The sequence below is a fragment of the Centroberyx gerrardi genome, chromosome 18 (assembly GCF_048128805.1).
Source record: "Centroberyx gerrardi isolate f3 chromosome 18, fCenGer3.hap1.cur.20231027, whole genome shotgun sequence".
Lineage (NCBI taxonomy): Eukaryota > Metazoa > Chordata > Actinopteri > Beryciformes > Berycidae > Centroberyx > Centroberyx gerrardi.
In genome coordinates this window covers 20,414,223-20,433,406 of record NC_136014.1, presented here as the reverse complement: position 1 = coordinate 20,433,406, position 19,184 = coordinate 20,414,223, and the positions used below count along the sequence as shown (strand labels likewise).

The window sequence follows — 19,184 nt, the reverse complement described above, 5'->3', positions numbered from 1 at the left end:
CATAAAATGTATAATATGTAAGATGTATATAGACCAGTTCCAGAGCCCTGCTGGTTTTCTACTGTACCTGGTAGTTAATTACATTCACCTGGTGTCATCAGGGGCTGAATGAGACCTGGTACACAAGTTGAATGTAATCAACTACCAAGTAAAACAGAAAACCAGCAGGGCTGTGACTCCTGAGGACCAGGATTGAGAACCACTGACACTGACTGTATCTTAACAGGTCTCCTAGTCACATTTAGTGTCAGAAGAATCAAATAAGAAAATAAACTGATCTTGCTATTTGCAAAAATATGATTCAAGTCCTTTTTCGGACTTGAAATATTTTCGGACATTTAAATATGTATTTAAATGTGTGTAATAGCAATTTCTCTCTGAAGCTAGATCTTAATGGCAGACATAAATGTGGTCATTTTGCCAGGTATATGTACATGTACCAGGGAAATATTGTGTTTAAGTGCCAGACAGTACAAACATGGATAGCAGAAACAGAGAAACAAATCAAGATGAAAATAAAAATAAAAAACCAAGCAAAAGAACAATTCAAAGATAAGATAAAACCATCAAAATATGTCAAACATACAAAGTAAATATTAGTTAGGGAGAGGATGTGCAGGTGGTACTGGAAAAGTGCAAGTAGCCTACACAAGCAACATGAAATGACCAATATTACATGAAATGACAAATACAGCGGATCCTACCTCACGGTAGAACTGGAACATCTTCTCGTAGGCCAGCGTGAAGAGGTAGGTGCTCTGGAACTCTAAAACGATGGCCCTGATGGTGTCGTTAATGTCGAATCGAGGCCCGGGGGTCTTGCTGTCCAGATGGTAGTTAGTACTCCTGTCCAGCTCCATGATGGCTCTCTTGATGCACAACTCGAAGACATCCTGCTTGTAGGGGAAGGTGGACTGGCTGCAGCAGGGGTAGACGGAGGCCTCCTCGCAGTCCTGGTTCTCCATCCACTGTTTAAAATGTGATAAGTTTAAGGTTTACTGTCCCTGGTAACACTGATCAAATGCTGTTGCATATTTTAAGAGAGAAACTATGTAAGGACTTCAGGCATTAGACCAGCATGTAAATTCATGAAATTATTTTTACACTCCGGTGGGGCTAGTAAGATGTCTTTCCATATAAAATACATCATCAATGCATAAAAGATATAATACATATTTAAATTTCGTATATATAAATTTCAGTTTCAAGCAGTACTGACCTGCTTGAATGTCTCAATGAAGCAGCTGGTGAAGTCCTGCTCCTCCGACTGGAAGACAAAGCTCTGGTTCCTCAGCTTCTGGCAGAAGTTGAGGATCCACAGCTGAGATGCCGGGCTGGAGATGTTGAAGCTGCTATCCAGCATCAGCTTGCCCTTATTTTTGGGGTTCAGGGGGTCCCCGTTATCCACAGGGGTCACCCCCCAGATGATGGTGATAGGCATGTGGAGGTCCTCGCCATGATGAACCCTCTCGAACATGAAAAGCTTCTTGTACTCCGCGTCGTAGCGCTCGAACGGGTGCGAGGCGCGGAACACCTGAAACTCGGCCAGCTCCAGGGACGGGAGCTTCATCTTGGGGTTGACACACACCACATAGGCCCCGCCCACCGTGATGGCAAGGAACCAGAAGAGCCAGAGGTAGCGCAGCTTGATGACGATGCAGGGCAGCACCTTCTCGAAGAAGATCCTAGATGCCTCAGATACAGTGAACAGGCATTTGTTGGCCTTCTGGCAAAGGCCGGCCCAGAACGTCCTGGTGCAGTAACCCCTCTGCTGGTGTGGAGGCTTGGAGCAGGGGAAAACATTGGGCAGGTAGCGTTCATGGAGCACCACTACAGCTGGGAGCCAGGTCACCATCAGTATGTAGTTGACCAATATGGCGGTACCCGCGTAGACACCAAAACAGCGTATGGCGGTGATGTTGCTGACATAATTGGCATAGAAAGCTGCAGCAGTGGTGAAGCTGGTGACAAACATGGAGAGAGCGGCATGCTGCAAGGTGACACTCACCGTCTCTGACAACTCAGCATGCGGCTTATCGAACTTGGTGTAGTTCCACACGTCACAAAGCACGAAGGCGTCGTCCGCCCCAATGCCTACCAGGATGATGAGGGCCGTCAGGTTCATGAACGGGAAGAACTCAAAGTTGAAGACCATGCGGTAGAGGAAGTAGGACACAATGAGCGAGCTGATGATGGCTATTATCGTCATTAGAGTGATGAAAACTGAGCGCGTGTACACGCACATAACCAACAGCACGATCACTATGGCGATGGCAGGGTACACCGTGTCCGTGAGGAGGTAGTCCTGGAACAAGTTGTGTTTGATGCCAAACTCTATCCCCGTGACTGTGGTGATGCCGTCTGAGGAGTTCCAGTTCTCGAAATTGTCTAGGTAAATGTTCATCATGGACTCGCCTTTCTCCGTGGGGGAGAAGAGCATGCTGTACTTGAGCGCGGGCGGAGGGTAGTCCATGTTTTTGGGACTGAGGAAGTCCTTGTCCACCAGGAAGTGAAGGATCTGGTAGACGGCGTTGTACTTGGTGCACTTCCGGGGCACGTTGGCACACTTCAGCTGGTCCTTCCGCCGCATGGCCATGTCCCAGCAGTCGGGCCCCAGCGTGCCGTTGTGGTAGTACTTGGCGCACGAGCGTAGGATCTTTAGGGTGTGCGATACGTCACGCTCGGTGATCTTCTGGCAGGAGGACTTGTTGGTGAGGACGGCGATGTAGTTACCAAGCGTCCAGCTGGGGCAGCAGGAGGCATCGTTGGTGCGCTGGCAAAGGCTCCAGTAGTCACGGTGGGAACGCACCTGGGGAGGGACAGAGAGAGAGATGGATGATAAATGGACAGGTAGATAGACGGATAGAGAGTAGACTGAGACAGAGAGAAAGAGAGAGAAAGAAAGAGAAAGATGGATGATGGATAGAGAGGAAGATGGATTAGATATAGAGACAGAAGGAAAGAGAGGGTGACAAAAATGATGGATAGGTAGACAGATATACATGAGAGAGAGAGAGAGAGAGAGAGAGAGAGAGAGAGAATCAATAAAATAAAATCTGTAGATGTTTATTTAAATGTATACGCATAATAAGTTAGCTTGTGTTGCAAATGATGACAGTGTTCAAGATTAAAGTAGCAATAACTTTTCAGCCATCTATGGTCAGACATACAGGAGGAGCCAGTGAAGTCCATGCCATCTCCATCTACCTTGTATTAAGAGAGCAGGTTTTCTTTTTGATAATCTATTGTGACTATTTATATTTTTTTCTTTTTTATCTCATGATGTGTACCCTTTAAACTAAATATTATTGTGATGCTCACGTATTTCAGATGACTTTTTGAGTGCCGTGTGAGTATTTAATAAACTTAACAAATCCTCCTACTTACCCTTGTGTTGTCCAGATTGCACATGGATTTGATGGCCTGTATACTCCACAGGTTCTTCCCCTCTGCTGATGTGAATACTAGCCTGGAATAACTGTCACCTTCATAAAGAATAAAATTGGGTTAATGTCATTGGACATTTGTTGTTATTGCGCCCTAAATAGACTACTGCACTTGATGCTGGAATATAATATTTCCTGAATTAATAAAACTACTACTACTACTAGAAATATGAGAAAAGACAATTCTGGCATCTGGCTGATAAGCGTCACTTTTGTTTTCACATTCAAGGCTCTGACAGATTGGACGAAAGACAACAAAAGCAAAGCTTCTTTCTCCTGCACTGGCACAGTCCTGAAATCAAGTGAAATGAAGGGTAGAGATGTTTTTCTGGTGCTTGACTACCAGGCTCCTAACATCAATACAGCGATCGGATTCTGGGGAATTGCCCATATTAAAAACAAAGATGGCTGTTAAAAGTATCCAGCTGGAAAGAAGTCAGTAACTGTCTATCTGGCCTGCAGTTGGTGCTTGTGGAAAACACTGGGTCAGCACCTACAGTATGTTGAAACCTGGCTTAGATGTTACAGGAGAGGGGAGGGGAGGCTGAGAGTGGGAATGATTTATTCCAGTGAGCCTTTGTTATTCTTCTTGCCATCTATTGTTTTTTACCCAGCATCTGGCCTATGTTTTGTGCACTTCTACTTCTAAAATATATTTTTCTATTAAGGGTGACTGTTATCATCATCCTGGAATTAAATGAATTTTTTTTTACCTGGCACATCACAGAAGAACTCTTTACTGAAGTCCCACTCCGCTTGGCGCTTGTCTCTGTCAAAGTGGTCCTCGGGCCACCTAGTCTCTTGGTGACTAGAAAACAATAAAGAAAGATTGGTATCCGCTACATTACAAATTTGCATGTCTTACTCAAGCAGCCACAATGGGATCGAGAGAACATTAAAAAAAGATGGGGAAAATGATAAAAACAGGAAATGGAAAAAGAATCTCCACTCAAAGTGAACAAAAAAGCAGAAATTCTGAATGAACCTGAAATATGACAACTATGATGATACAAATACATAGCATTACTTCAGTTAAGCTTAGTTTATTGGCACATTAAAATAAACAATTGCAAGGACATTGTAATCATCATTATGTTTGCTGGAAGTCCAGAATGGTTTCTGGACTTTTCTTGGTCTTTTATGTGTTTGTTTTGTTCTTTGTTTTTTATAGCACTTTCTAAGTTTGAGTCAAGTCAATAATTGTAAAAGAAAAGAAGAATTGAGATGAAAATTCCCCCTTCAGGAGGAAAGGGGACCATTGCTATTTCAATCAATACAAACCCCTAATGACTAAGCTCCATGTTGTATGATCTCATAAATCACCAAGTGGTGAACAGAGACATTCCTGTGTCTGAGGCTGAGAGAACAGACTTCAGCAGACACAAAACGAAGGAAGCAGATCTGAAGCTCAGTGGCGACAAAGCAGCAGTAATTGCTGCACCCCAATCAGCAGAATGACTCACCACTATCATACTGTTATCATTATTGTAATAATCATAATAGTGGCTCTGATTGAGCAGGGGGCCTGAGGGAGGGCGTGCAGACAAGTCTCCGCAGTGTGTGTAAAGTATGTATATGTATTGTGTGTGTGTGTGTGTGTATGTGTTCTTCTGCAAGGATTATGGTGCAGCCAGGTCTTATGCGTAGTGTAGTGTCTATATGCCAGTGTGTGTGAGCGAGGGAGGATTATGGTGCAGACAGGTCTTCTCTCTGTGTGTATGTATGTGTGTGTGTGTGTGTGTGTGTGCGTATTTTAGGGGCCACATCCTCTCCTAGAAACAGGAAGACAGAGTAATCAGGTGGCTGTCAGAGAGAGAGACTGAGGGGTTGACAGACAGAGGGGATGAGGCTTGCTGACAGCCAGGGAGAGCTGCAGCAGAGGCCTCTCATACACATTACGCACATAAGCACACAATTACATCTGCAGACAGACACATGCAGCGAGACAGAGCGACAGACAAAGACAGCCTGACAACCACAGATACACAGCGGGAGACAGAAAGAGAGACGCAGACAGAAAGACAAAGGCCACGTTCACACTTGCAGCTGAAAGTTCGAGAGATTGTTTATTCCCCTCGCATGTGACACAGATCTGATGTTTTCTAATCAGTGTGAACAGCAAAAAGCTGCATGGAGTCCTAAGTCTTCAATTATGATCTGGACCACATGGATACGGGACACAAAATCATATTCCAAGGTACGTGACTTGTATTTGAACGCACCAATCAGAATTTGTCAGCGTTGTCATGACGGTAAACAAATCTTACGCCATTCACCTGAGATAACTGTCATAATTTTGGCACCAAGGACAGTTTGGCTAAGCCGGTGTTAGCATAGAGGACGAGACACAACGATGGAAAGAAAGCCAAATAACCGGCTTGATTGGAATTTGGGGAGACGGCTCAATTCAGTCAAAACTCGAAGGCACATACCATAAAATGTGTTTGAAACAGATGAAGCATAGGTACAAAAATGGATGCTTTGTCTTTTGTTATGGTTACTCTGCACATGTTTCTTTTCGACATCAGTTCATCTGTCAGTTCGTATTGGTATCGATATGGATTACATCCTACCACAGTCATCCAAAAAAAACACAGATATAAAGGCCTGTGGTGTGAACGTAGCCAAAAAGACAGACAGATAGATAGAAAAACAGACAGGCAGACAGAAACATGCAAAGACCTGCTCTTGATTATTGAACAGACTCTTCTAATGACAGGAGACGGAGGATGACCCTGTGGATGGATAGATCTCCACTTCTTTCCCCTCCTCTTTCAGGAGGGGATTGAGACTTTTCAGCATGTCTGTCAGCAGTATCCTTCCCTCCCTCCATCTCTCCCCCTTCCCTCTCATCACTACCTCCGTCTCCAAGGCCAGTCTACTCCCCACACCCCCCTCACCCCCACCGCCTGGCCGACCATCCTGCATCGAGGGTTTCCAGTCACTACACAGCTCTTCTTTTCTGACAAGACGCAGGTTAATTTCACATAGACAGAATCTTTATAGCAAGGCACGAAACTTGCTTTTTTGTTTTCGCCAGCTAGCTGAACTCTTTAGCTGTCAAAGACATTTGTAGAATGAAATAGAAAAAACCTCAATCTAGTAGCCTGCTACTTGACCACTTACTTTGATTTTCATGTTGTCAATCATTTAGTCAGAATAGGTTGTCAAGTTATCAAAATTGTGGATATCTCATTTTGGGACAAAACTCTTCAAATTATCAAAATAATTTTCCATAATTTTCTAGACTTCCCAAGAACGTCTTCCTGGGTCTGTACTGCTTTCGAAAACATTGTAAGAAACTAGCATGTTGGGTTTGTGTCAGAGACGTGTGTGTGTGTGTGTGTGTGTGTGTGCCTGTGTGTGTGCGTGTAATTACTTTTTGGCCTGCTCATCAGCATATTTGAAGGGGTAGTTGGCCAGTGTGGCTTTGTAGCCGGTGTTCTTCACCATATTGTTCCATGTGACCAGTCTCTGGCCAATGGCTGTTCCCCGCGGCTCGAAACCCTTGTGGGAGGAAAGAGGGACAACAAGAGAAAACAAGTTATTTTGATGTTTGTGGAGGGAAGTAACTGTTGATAGAAAGTTTTGGTCCAAGTGCTGCAAGTTGACTATCTTAGTCTCAGTACACTAGCTATCCAATTTGAAAGTTTATTGTGTTGCTGTTTAATGTGTTTACTCGTGAATAATAGAATAAATTACACTGTACCAATACAAAAGACTACAGTGCACTATAAAGTCCACTTTATTGGCTTTATTGGCCCACTTTCAAAGCATGCTGGGAAGTCGTCATTACTCTTACCACATAAACAGTACCACACCTTCTCAGTATTACAAAGAAAAACCAAATGGAACTGACATTGTTCTTTACAAATACTAGACCCAGAGAAACTCAGAATAATACAATTTTTCAGTTTCTCGCTGCATAAGAGACACTAAAGTTTTGAATATGCATTTGATCAGTAGAACGGGTGCAAAATATGGCAGGCTCCTGACTGAAACTGTTTGGTTCTCCTGGCTCATTCCACACAGAGCACAAAACACCCTCAGTGTTTCTGATCTGGGAAGAGGAAAGGTTGGCAACTGGACGCTTTGCATTATGGGAGGGATAATGACATCAAACCAGTGAGGTGATGATCTTAATGCTCTCTTGCCATTATATTTGATGGGTACTGTACTCACCAGTAGCGGGTCAGAGAAATCAGGCAGGTCAGGCACCAGGATGCCCACCAGGGCGCACACCACAATGAGCACCGTGCACACGCCCAGCACCACCACCGGCCAATCAGCTATCAGCTCGGCATAGCTAGGGACAAGGACGGGTCCGTTAGGTTAGTGAACATGTCAATTACAAAACAAGACCTGTATTAACAGCTTAATCAAAGTTTCTGAGATTGAGAATAATGATCTAGGATCACAAGTACGGCTTAATAACCCTATCAACTTCAATTATAAAGCAAGTTTGATCCAAGATGAGTGCTTCAATCTTAAAATAGTTAATGAATATTGATGACTAAAACTGTAAAGTGTGACACCAGACAAATACCCATGATAAATTGGTCAGTACTGAACATAGACAAAGTAAAACTATGAATGCAAGATACTCATGAGAACATTTATGCTTATCTATTGCCTGACTTTACTAAACCACTGCGAACCATCTGGATTTTGCAGATTCCCTCTCACTTAGCGAGTGAGGAGGAGCCAATGAGAGCCAGATGGCACATGAGATTATCATTCGGTCAATTAGGTGTTTCAAAGAGATGAGAAAAAGGGAAATCAATTTAGGATCAATTTATCCAAATTTATCACAATGGAAGGTGGGAAGGAAATGTGAAATATAAGATATAATGTATAATGCATGTTTTCTTTGCATGAGGCTTTTGCATGATAAGCAGTAGCTGGCTCAGGTTTTGTTGTGTACTGTGAGAGTCTCCATCTCTACGCAACACTCACCACACTGGTGATGTTACCAGCCAAACCTCTCTAAAAGCCAAGCAAACCCTTAATCCCTACTCAAACTGGCCCCTGGATGAGGCTGAGAGAGCAGAGGTTACTGCAGAGCCATGAGTAACAGAGAGACGAGAGGATTCAAAGTGCTGGTTAACAGAGGCCAGGTACCGAGAGAGACTCAGGACTGCCGTCGATAACTGATGACTCACTACTGAGGAATGACAGCTCTGCAGGAGAAGTGATGGATGGATGAGAGAGAAACTGAGAGAGAGGAGGAGGAGGAGGAGGACAGAGCTTTTGCAATCCAGAACATCAACAGACGAAAAACCTTTTTGGCAGGTCTTACCTTTTGGGGAATCGAAAGGGCCTTGCAGGGCTGAAAAACAAAAAGAGGGAGATAAATCAGGTTTACATTTGGAAGTCAAAGCAACAGCCAATCGAAAACAGATTTGCCCCGACATTTGAGCGAGGGTGAACATGTTTTCTTCATGAGCCGATTTCTTTTCTTTTTTCCAACGGCAGCGCACACCTTGTGTGTGGGACGACTGGCTGCATTGAAACTGACATGGCTGTCAGAACCACTTTCCAGTTTACTTATCAAATTTCTCTTTGCCCCTTTCCAAATCCCTTTCAGGTGAGTCAGGCGAGCTTTCTTGTGTGTTTCCAATATACATGTGCCACACACCGACAGACACTCTAAGACATACACATCAAACAAACATTCATGTTAGAGCTTGACACAGACCTAACATGACTGGCCCAAACTGATCCTGAAAGATTTCTGACTGAACTGAAACCAAACCTGAGGGGGAAGTAGCTTTCAGTGAGCGTAAACCTCACTAAAGCCCAAAATGTTGCTAATAACAATCTGGTCAGGTTTGGGAATAAATAAATTCAAATACACACCGGGACAGACCGAAACCCCTCACACACATATAGATTAATCTAGTATTTTTTGGATTACGCCTGCATGTGCATACACACACACACACGGATGCACACACATTAGCGAGGCTCTCTTCTCTGCATCATAACCTAAAATCAGGCCTCCTTATATTGGGGGATCACACAAACACACACACACACACACACACACACACACACACACACACAGAGCCATATGAAGCCTTCAGCTGCTCAGGATCTATCTGGACTTCTCATCAGAGCCTCCTGGGAGCAGTGGGGGATCGTCCGGAATGCCGGGAGCAGCAAACGCCCCGGGTAAAGGGGAAGAGGAGGACGAGGAGGAAGCAGGAGAATCAGATATGGCCACCTGATCACAGCGGGGCCGCAGGAGATAAGTGATATAGGCTAAAGGGGTGAGGGGGAGGCGGGAACTAGCGTTTGTGCCGAGGATAAGGAGGGAGGAGAAGGAGAAAGAGCCAGAGGTGATGTGCTAATATCATCTGCAGTCAACTTGGCAGACATTAAGGAAAAGCAATCGTTCAATATCCATTTACAATTTTACAATGATAATGTGAGAGTTGACTGATCTCCATAGGGAAATTTTCTTTACTTGCCCCCAGCATGAGGCTTGAAGTCATGTCAGACTTTGGCGGAGCTAGAGATATGAGGTTTATGCATTGATGGGGTGAAGGGGAGACAGGACAGAGAGTGAGAGAGGCTCAGGACTGTGACGTCTTCACATGCCATTAGTAGTCAGATAGACGACTCCCCCGCAGACGGTGGGCAGAGGGAGCAGACAGGACCAGGCACTCCTTAGATTAGATAGAGGGTTTCAAACAAACCCCTGCCAACGGAGGCATCTGTGAAGATGAACGGTCTGTCTTAATAGCACTACCTAAAAGCCAGAAGGATTTCAGATACATTTCTTAGTGCATCACTGATCATATCCACATCAACATTCATAATTCACTGCATTCATACTCACTGCAGATCATTTTCACTGCACAGAAGACTGACTTAAATTACCCCCCAAACGACAACAAGGAAATCCAAACCCCAAAACAGGAAGTGAGCTCAGAGGTCGCCCTCTGCCGCAGCCAATCAGGTCATAAGCACACAGGACACTTGTATCGTGATTGGAGCAATATGGCCAAAGGGGCCAAAGAGGTTGCTGCCGTATTTTTGCCACTTTTCCTTCAAAGGAAAATCCACGGAATGTTATAATTAGTGGTTACCATGGTAACTGGGAAGCCCAAATGAACTGGAGCTATTGGCAGGAATTTTACTCCACGGGGGTAAGTTGTGGGAAGGCAGTAAATCCCTTTTAAGGTTTCACTGGACATGTTAATATGACGGCCAGATGTCAAGTGGCACAGGTTGAGAGCGCAGTCTCCCAATACGAGTATCCACAGACACAGAGGGGATCATTTTAGTTAGCAACTACGAATGAGCGCTCTTTGATTCAAGAGATACATATGTAAACATAAAGATGAAAGTCAGCCTCCATCCTCAACTACACAGCAGCTCTTGAAAGTGTTATTTGATGATGTTACAGATGTCATCAAGTAACTTTCTGTATTCTAAAATTACTCATGCTCTCAACTATTCAAGATTATAGTAATAACGGAGTTCTTTTTTTATGGTGGATTTCCCATCAATATACAAAGTGACCTTTTACCTGGTTCAAACCAACAAAGCCTAATGAAAACCACATTGGCTCTGCCTTTCTTTAAATTAGTATGATTAGCCAGGAAGAACATTCTGTATTGGTAATGTATTGCTTTTTGCTCTGCTCCTCTCGTCTCTTGGGTTTCCATGTATGGGCCTTGAACTGCGGACTTCAGGACAGAGATATGGCCCAAAATGGAGGAGCCGAGTTATTGGAAATAGTTGGAATGGATTCATAAAAGAGCTCTCAGGCCTATCTATTTGTCTGCTAAAGGTCTGTTTTGAATTTTGGCCTGGAACGTTCCAATCTGAATACATTTCAGCCAGTTGGGAAGATGCATGGGTTACCTGAGGCGGCCGTTTTTGGCCTTATTTACGACAAAGATCAGAAACATTCAGGTATTATTTCGCAAAGGCTTTTACATCAAGTTAACTAAAATAATTTCTCCTGTTCTTGTAAAACTCAGGTGTAATTTTCAAGGCGACTTTAGATGATGAATTCAAAAATTTGCCAAAACAACATCAACTTTTGTCCCTGAGCTTCTTATTCTGGGCTCAATCCGTCAATACCAGAAGTTATATGAAAGACACAGAAACATGTAAACCCCAAAAAACCCCCCCAAAAAACAAGGGCACATCCACACACACACACGCAAAGTAAAAGAAAAAAATTAAAGAACAGCATGAACACAAGAAGGCAAGAACACACCGCACACATGTATGCAAGCACACAAACAAAAAAAAACACATCTCTCTCTCTCTCTCACACACACAAACATAAATGAAGAGAGGAAAGGAAAAGGGAGAGAAGGAGGGGTGTGTGGGGGTTCGGGGGTTAGCTAGAGAGAGAGAGGTAGCGTTGACTGATGATCACAGAGGCTCTAAATTCAGCAGGATGACAACCCGCCGCGTCGGGTTTCCTCCCTGGCTCTCTGATCGGTTCTACTCCGGACGGCTCGAAAGCAAACTTACAATGCCGTCTCTCTCTCTCTCTCTGACCCTCTATCCCTCTCCCTCTCTCCCAATCTTCCCTCCCCTTCCTCTCCCACCTCTCGTTCTCTCTCCCTGGGCTCTTCCCTCTCTCTTACTTTCACTCCCTCCTTCTCTCTCTCTCTCTCTCTCTCTGGGCCCTGGGTAACCTTTCAGTGTTATTCTATTTACCAGAGGGAGAGTGTTTCTGGATCACTGGGCTAATTAATAAGGTAAACACAGACCGCCAGCCGCTCACTCAGCACTGCGCTGACAGAGGACAGAGAGGGAGAAGCAGAGCTGGGACCGAGTGTGTGTGGGGAGAAGCTGTGTGTGTGTGTGTGTGTGTGTGTGTGTGTTTATATGCATATCAGTGAGAGGTGACGTGTGTGTGTCTGGGTGTGTGGATGGGGAAGAAATGCTGTGTGTGTATGTAAGCACACGTGCATCATTTGTGTGTATATGCATCTGTATGCATGAATGCAGTGCAAAATAATGTCCATCGTAAAACAAGTAATTTAGTTTCATTACCAGTTTTAAAAATCGTATTTTTCTTTAAACAAGTGAAAAATTCTGCCGAAGGAAGGTGATAACTCCATTTGTTTCCAATTAAGTTTATTTTGTTTTAGGTGTTTTCTAGAAACAAGGGTGAATATTTTGAAACAAGGCAGAACAATCCACAAGTATCAAGAAAATGAATGAAATGAACGAATGAATTTTTTTAATAAAAATAAGATTTTTAAAGCTTACACTAGGTTACATGACTTACTGAGATGGATAGTTTTGCAGTGCGTTTACCTGCAGGTGAGTAAATGTGCGCATGCTTGCGTGTGTATGTGCGTGTGTGTGTGTATGTGTTTTTTTTGTGTGCATGGTGTGTAGGGGGGCTGAGGGTGAGGGGTCAGAGCCAAGAGGGTAAACTGCCAACAGACGGGCGGCCAGATATTTCAGGAACAAGGCCTTCAAGTCGGAGCAGGAGCAATTAGTGTCAACCGTCAGCCTCCCTGGCCCGGCTCGCCCTGATTAGTGCCTCGCTGGAACGCTGCACACAATTAGAGGCTCGACCTAGCCATGAAATAGGCTGGGGCCACGAGCGCCCCCCTCCAAATTACATCATGAGACTAGTTAGGGAGAGAAACACTCCACTGACAGCCCAATAAGTAGGCCTGTGTGTGTATATTTATACACGGCCGATTAAGGCTAAAGCAGAATACTGAGAGGGACATTAACAATCCACCAAGTGAGCCTATGTATGTATTAGGATGACATTTGTAAGACTGTAAATCCACATATTAAAATGTACCAGTCTAAATAGGCCCAAAGGGCTCAGGGAGTAAAATGACATCAGTGTTAATGGTTTCAGGAATAGCAACAGTTCAATAAATAAGCCTGATGTTTGACTGTTTTCATTGGCCTATATTTATATGTAGACAATAAAATCTAAATAGGGCCGAGGCTCCAGTAGCTGCAATTCAAAACACATCAGCATCATAAGTAACATGTGGCAAGTGAGTGAGTCTAACAAATAGGCCTGAATATGAATTAGGAGTATGAATTAGGAGTAAATTAGGCTTGTGTTTCTGTAAACAGATAATAAAATCTGGTAGTCTAAATACTATGGTAGCTATAACTCAATATATAAGCATAACACTCAACAGAACAGGAACAGTCCTAAGATGTGCTTTAAAGCTGTAAAACTGTTTGCGCCTCCAAATGTTACCAAAGTTTTTCCGAACAAGCTTTTCCAGACCACTCTAACCTCAAGAATGTGACAGAGGAAATAAAGAGAAGACTTTGTTACTCAATTAGCAGAAGGAGAAATGTTTAAAGATAATTTCCTTAGAGGCAAACAAATCTAAAGGCTAAATGTTGCATCCAAAAGAACAGATCAGTGTTGGTGACTGATGGTTGGTGCCGAGGCGTATTACGCTTAGAGGTAGCGCAGAGTGATTTACAGGGCATCACGTTTCTAACAAGCATCTAATAAACACTGGAATGGGCCAGTGCTGTTTAAACACAAAGTTTAAATGAAGGTCAACTGGGGACACTCTCCTGTCATTATCACATGGTTGAAAGAGAGAGAGGGAGGGATAGAGAGAGAGAGAGAGAGAGAGACTCCTGTCAATGCTGTGAGAGAGGAGAGACAGGGAGAAAGATGGATGAGGAGGTGGAGAAAATAAAGAAGGGGCACATGAAGAAGAAAGGGAAGAAAATGAAAGACAGAAACAGAGAGAGAGATGGAAAGTGATAGAAACACAGGGAGGAAGACAAAAAAGAGAATATGGATGAGGCACATGAGAGCCACACGGAAACAGATAGAGGGAGAGAAGCAGAGAGAAATCAAAATAAAATAAATAAAACAGAAAATAAAAACAGAAAATAAAACAGAAAGACCAGGAACATTGTGAGAGAGAGAGAGAGAGAGAGAGAGAGAGAGAGAGAGAGAGAGAGAGAGAGAGAGAGAGAGAGAGAGAGAGAGAAAGAGAGAGAGAGATGAGAAACATGTTACAATGTTACAGCAAAAGGTGTGTACTTAAGTGCAAGTAGTGGAAGGACTAATACGTTTTTGCCTACATATTAGCATGTTATATGTCACTGTGCATGCACTGCATGAATGTGGGTAATTTTTGACTTTCAGGTGTGTGTGGATGTTACATGTTACATGCCTCTACATCAAAGAGGTAACGATATGGATGCTTTTATATTAAAATTCAGGACCTAGTGGTGTGAATGTGAGCAAGAAACGAGCCACTTTGACTATTTTACCAGCTAACTAGAACAGAACAGGATCTCCACATGCTGGACTGGGCAAACCTACTAGTCACACCACAGCCAGCATTTACCAGCATTTGTTTGTTGGCTGTTACAACTTTCCCACCCTGGTATAAATTAGGGGTGCATGATGTTGAGAAAAAATCATAGTTATTTGTTTTCTGAAATCTGTGATTCTGATATGAATTGCATTGCACATTGCACGTTTTTCTACATCATTCCCTTGTCAGTACTTGAGAACATGGAAATAAATGTTGGGGTGAGATGGGGATTTGCTTCATATAAATAAGATGAAAGATTTTCTCCAACATGTAACTTGTTGTGGAGGCTGGGGATCCCACACAGCACCTGAATACCTTGTTAAGGAAGCTGTCTGAAGCACCTTTCCCTCCAACAAAAACATTGGAGCCTCTTGCAATTTGGGAATTGCAGCAGACAATATTTCACTAATGATATTTTCTTAGATAAATTTTGCAGCCCCAGTGGAAATGTATGGAAATGTGTGTGTGTGTGTGTGTGCATGGGGGGTTTTGGATGGCTACATCCACTGCTGAGCATGGCCTTCACTGGCCACACCTGCCATCCCCCTGCATTCTTGGAGGTGAAATACGGGCGTGCACAAATTCCAGGCGCACAGGCTGGATTTCAGCACTGTAGCCAATAGTTACAAGCTGTCGGTCAGTGAGATGTCTTTATTATGGCTGCTCCTCTCCTCTTTATGGCTTCAGCTCACAGACACAGAGCCATGGATAGACAAGGGCTAGGAGTCGCTGGCCCATGACCTTCCTGGGAGGTCGGAGTTCATGCCGAACCATCCCTGACATCACTGAAATCTTTCTCAGCTGGGCACAGACACGACAGATGAAATGTTTCTTGAGCTATGGTTGTGAGGACCAAAAATGTGTTGCAGGCCCAAAATGGTTTGTGGTGGTTTCCCACATAACAAGATCATCAGTTTTTCATGTGCCTGTGTCTCAGGGCCAGAGTAAACTGACTCAATTTGGATCCTATGCTGTAAAGGTTCAAGGGTCCTTGCTGTAACCACAAGTGTGATTAGGACAACATTTAAAAAATAAAATCAAACTAACAAACAAAAAACAGTAAATACCTGGCGGGGAATGCAAACAGGATTCTCGATTCCAAATAAATGGGATGTGCCTGGCCAGAAATCCTGAAACCTGAAATCCTTCTTAGCCTGCCAACCTCCCTCCACTCGACTGAGTGCAATTGTACACAAGCCAGCTTGAAATATGTATGTGTGAAGCCAGTGAGAATAGCAGGCTTCCCTAACAGACCTCCAGAGGTGGAACCAATGGTTTTCAGCTGCTGCTCCACCACAGACCCTCCAACCGCCTCCTGAGAGCTTGGCATTATTTTAGCGTTCAAAGTGCCAAGCACTAGAAGTTAATTTCCCCCCCAACTTTTAGCAAAATAGTGGCAAGTTTCAAACAAGTTTTAAATAGTCACTTAGCAAAAATATTAGCCACAACCAGCACCTGTTTAGTACTGCTAGCTAAAAAAGAGGTGCAGCGGCCACAACGGCCATCTTAGCAACGGCCATGGAGCAGGACTGTTCAGCAAACATGGCCACAGTTATAGAAAACTGCAATGGCCAAACTGTGTTAATCGATGCCTCTGAGACTGACAGTGAACTGTATGGTATCCTGCTTGCCCAGACCTCTCTGCCAAACATGCTAGGAGAAATATTTGGCTCAGCCCAACCCAGAATCCCATCTCCCAAAAACAACATCATTCATCTTAAATCATGAAGAGCACCCAGGAAGTTGCTCCTTAACAGTGAAGTTCCCCATTCAACGATAAGTTATGGCACCTTATTAAAACATGATGAGTCAGTCATCATTTAACAAAACGGGTCTGTGTGAAGCCAAGTGCTTAGCCATGCATTAAAAGAGAAGGCTGCATGTCTAGGCAAAAGCAACCTCTTTCACTCACTTGTTTGTGTGTGTGAATGTTAGCTACTGTAGTATTAATTTATCCAGGCTGTTAGTTGATGTGTAACTAACAAATCTTTAAAAAGCCCTAAACATCAGTTTGTTTTTAAGAGGTGAATATAAATAAAAGAATATAAGTATGTATTTGTGTATGCATGTATAAGCCATAAAAGCCAAACTTAAGCCTATCCACCATTTTCTGTTTACACATGATCTAGTTGTAAACCAGACACTGCCTGCAGCTTCATTCTGAGTCCACTTTGATCTAGTTATGAATTTTTAGACAAGGCAGAGATGGAGAGGGCAGATATCCAGGTGTCTTTTGTGGAGAGATCTATTTTCACTCCTCACCATTTCCTAATTCCGATACAACCTCCTTAAACAACGGCATCAATCCATTTTCATCTCTGCTTCTGTTGTCGTCTCTTTGTGTCATCTGAGGACATGGTCGCTGCAGGGTCTCTGTTTTCTCTCTTTTGTTCTTTTTTTGTTTTGTTTACTCTCCCTCCATCTCTTCTTTATGTCTTTCAAATTTTGCTCTTGCTCTCAAACTGTACTTCTCAATCACATGTTCTGCCATTTTGTTCATGTTGCGCTCTCTCTCTCTCCCCACTTTCGCTCCAACTCCTCAACCACTCCTGCCCATTGCCGTCTCTCTCTCTCTCTCTCTCTCTCTCTCTCAGGGTCATCCAAGGCCACAACACCTCCGGGTGCTCCCTCTCTCCCCTTTGTTTCCGTGCTCTCCATCACTCGCTACCCACTTTCAACCTCTTTGCCTGGGAGATTTTTTGGAGCGGTGCTGCGACATCTCAAGTTTGTCTAGTGATACAAAGACGCCTGGTATGGCTGTGGGTTGTTCCAGCCTCGTTTACCAACAGCGATTTGAACTAAGATCAACTACAACACATGGAAGATGATATTAGAAGGTATCACCACCAAGATGATTTTGGGAAACCTGGCCCCGGTTGAGGCCCCGAGGCCAGGAGCCTTCTTCTGTAGCCTTAATGATGATGGCTACATCAAAACCTGTCCTCCCTACACCCTCACAGAGATTTTGTGTGTGTGTGTGTGTGTGTGTGTGTGTGTGTGTGTGTGTGTGTGTGTATGTGGGAGGAAGGGAGAGTGCTGGGGGTGGGGGCCGCTGCCTGGAAAATTCCAAGAGCAAGTTCACAAAGTGCACGAGGGGAAATAGGAGCAAAGAAAAACGTGATTCATAAGAAACTGGCTGTTTATCTCAAAGAGGGGTGTTGCTCGGTTCTGTTCATTTCAAACAAACATAAGTATGAATGTGATATGGCATGAGAAATAAAATCTATTGCATACATGCCGCATGTATGTTCCATTAACACAGAACATCAATAACTTAAATTCACTGTAAACTAAATGTTAAGTTCTACAAACATATAAATATAGAAAATCATATGCTATGACAAATATAAATCTACTGCATATACTACAGACACGTTCTATCCAAACGTAAGTGGACCACTGTTGATTTAAAACAACTTTAAACTAAATACTAAGTGCTAAAATACTGTTAACTGTTTAAACTCTGGCTGAACTTAATTTTCCATTAAAGCAATATTTCACTTTGGGAGAACATTTTACTTTTGATAAATGCTCGTACCTCTACAAGTGTTTATGAGCACTCAACCACCAATATTGGTTGTTCTAGGCACCCATAGTCACCACCACTCAGTTTTGTTTTTAGAACCTCGTCAAATAATCCAACACAGGAACAAATGTACACTAATGTGCACAAAAGAGGCAAAGTAGACCCAGGCACTATTATTTAATTATTTAAGTGTTGTTATCGATATTAGAGCTGGAGGGAAACATGAATGGCGGTGAAGACAGTACAATGTGTGTGCTGAAAGTTATTTTGGTAATAAACTAATCTGCTAACTATTTAATTGATTGCATTACTAATCTAATGCTTAGTTGTTTAGTTGACCAGTTGGAGTTGGAGAATCTTGTGAATCTTGTGAATTCAGTTTAACTTTCAGCGATCTTCAGTGAAAGAAACCTCTTTGAAACATCATGCATACAGCCTGAAAATGTATTGGTAATGTGTCACGTCAACACCAAAAATGCATTTGCATAACTGATTTTAATTCATTGTCGACTAATCATTGCAGCCTTACTGTCACCGCTGAGAAAGTACAAGCAGTCAGAAAACTGGCTAGTCTAACAACTAACCAGACAGAAAACAATTTGACTATTTAAATACAAAGAGACATTAGTATTTGTACGGTGATGTGTGAACTTTATTTGTCTGGAAAGCTAAATTTAGCACACCCCAATTACATCAAAGAAACTGAGCCAAACATAAATAATTTTTTTTGCCCCAGTCTGGACACATGTAGTAGTTTATCCCCTTCAAAGTGCCACAATAATCCTAACCAGCCAGCTAGCCGACCAGCAGCAGCAAGCCATCTTTATCCAGCTGAGGCCTGGCTAGCTGCTCAGCCAGCTTATGTGAAGTTATGACAACGCCGTGCTTACATCAAGCTTTGAT

At 43.2% G+C, this 19,184-nt stretch overlaps 1 protein-coding gene across 2 annotated transcripts in view; it reads right to left on the bottom strand.

Annotated features, from left to right (window-relative positions):
* The window catches only part of disp1 (dispatched homolog 1 (Drosophila)), an 85,639-nt gene that overhangs the window by 2,210 nt on the left and 64,245 nt on the right, over positions 1-19,184 (bottom strand). For both annotated transcript variants that reach the window (XM_078289765.1, XM_071914240.2), the window contains 7 exons: positions 8,746-8,775; positions 7,629-7,752; positions 6,826-6,953; positions 4,160-4,254; positions 3,388-3,485; positions 1,220-2,809; positions 705-968 (listed from right to left, as the gene is read on the bottom strand). In XM_078289765.1, coding sequence (XP_078145891.1) covers positions 705-968; positions 1,220-2,809; positions 3,388-3,485; positions 4,160-4,254; positions 6,826-6,953; positions 7,629-7,752; positions 8,746-8,775 — 2,329 coding nt within the window. The remainder of the gene's footprint in view (positions 1-704; positions 969-1,219; positions 2,810-3,387; positions 3,486-4,159; positions 4,255-6,825; positions 6,954-7,628; positions 7,753-8,745; positions 8,776-19,184) is intronic.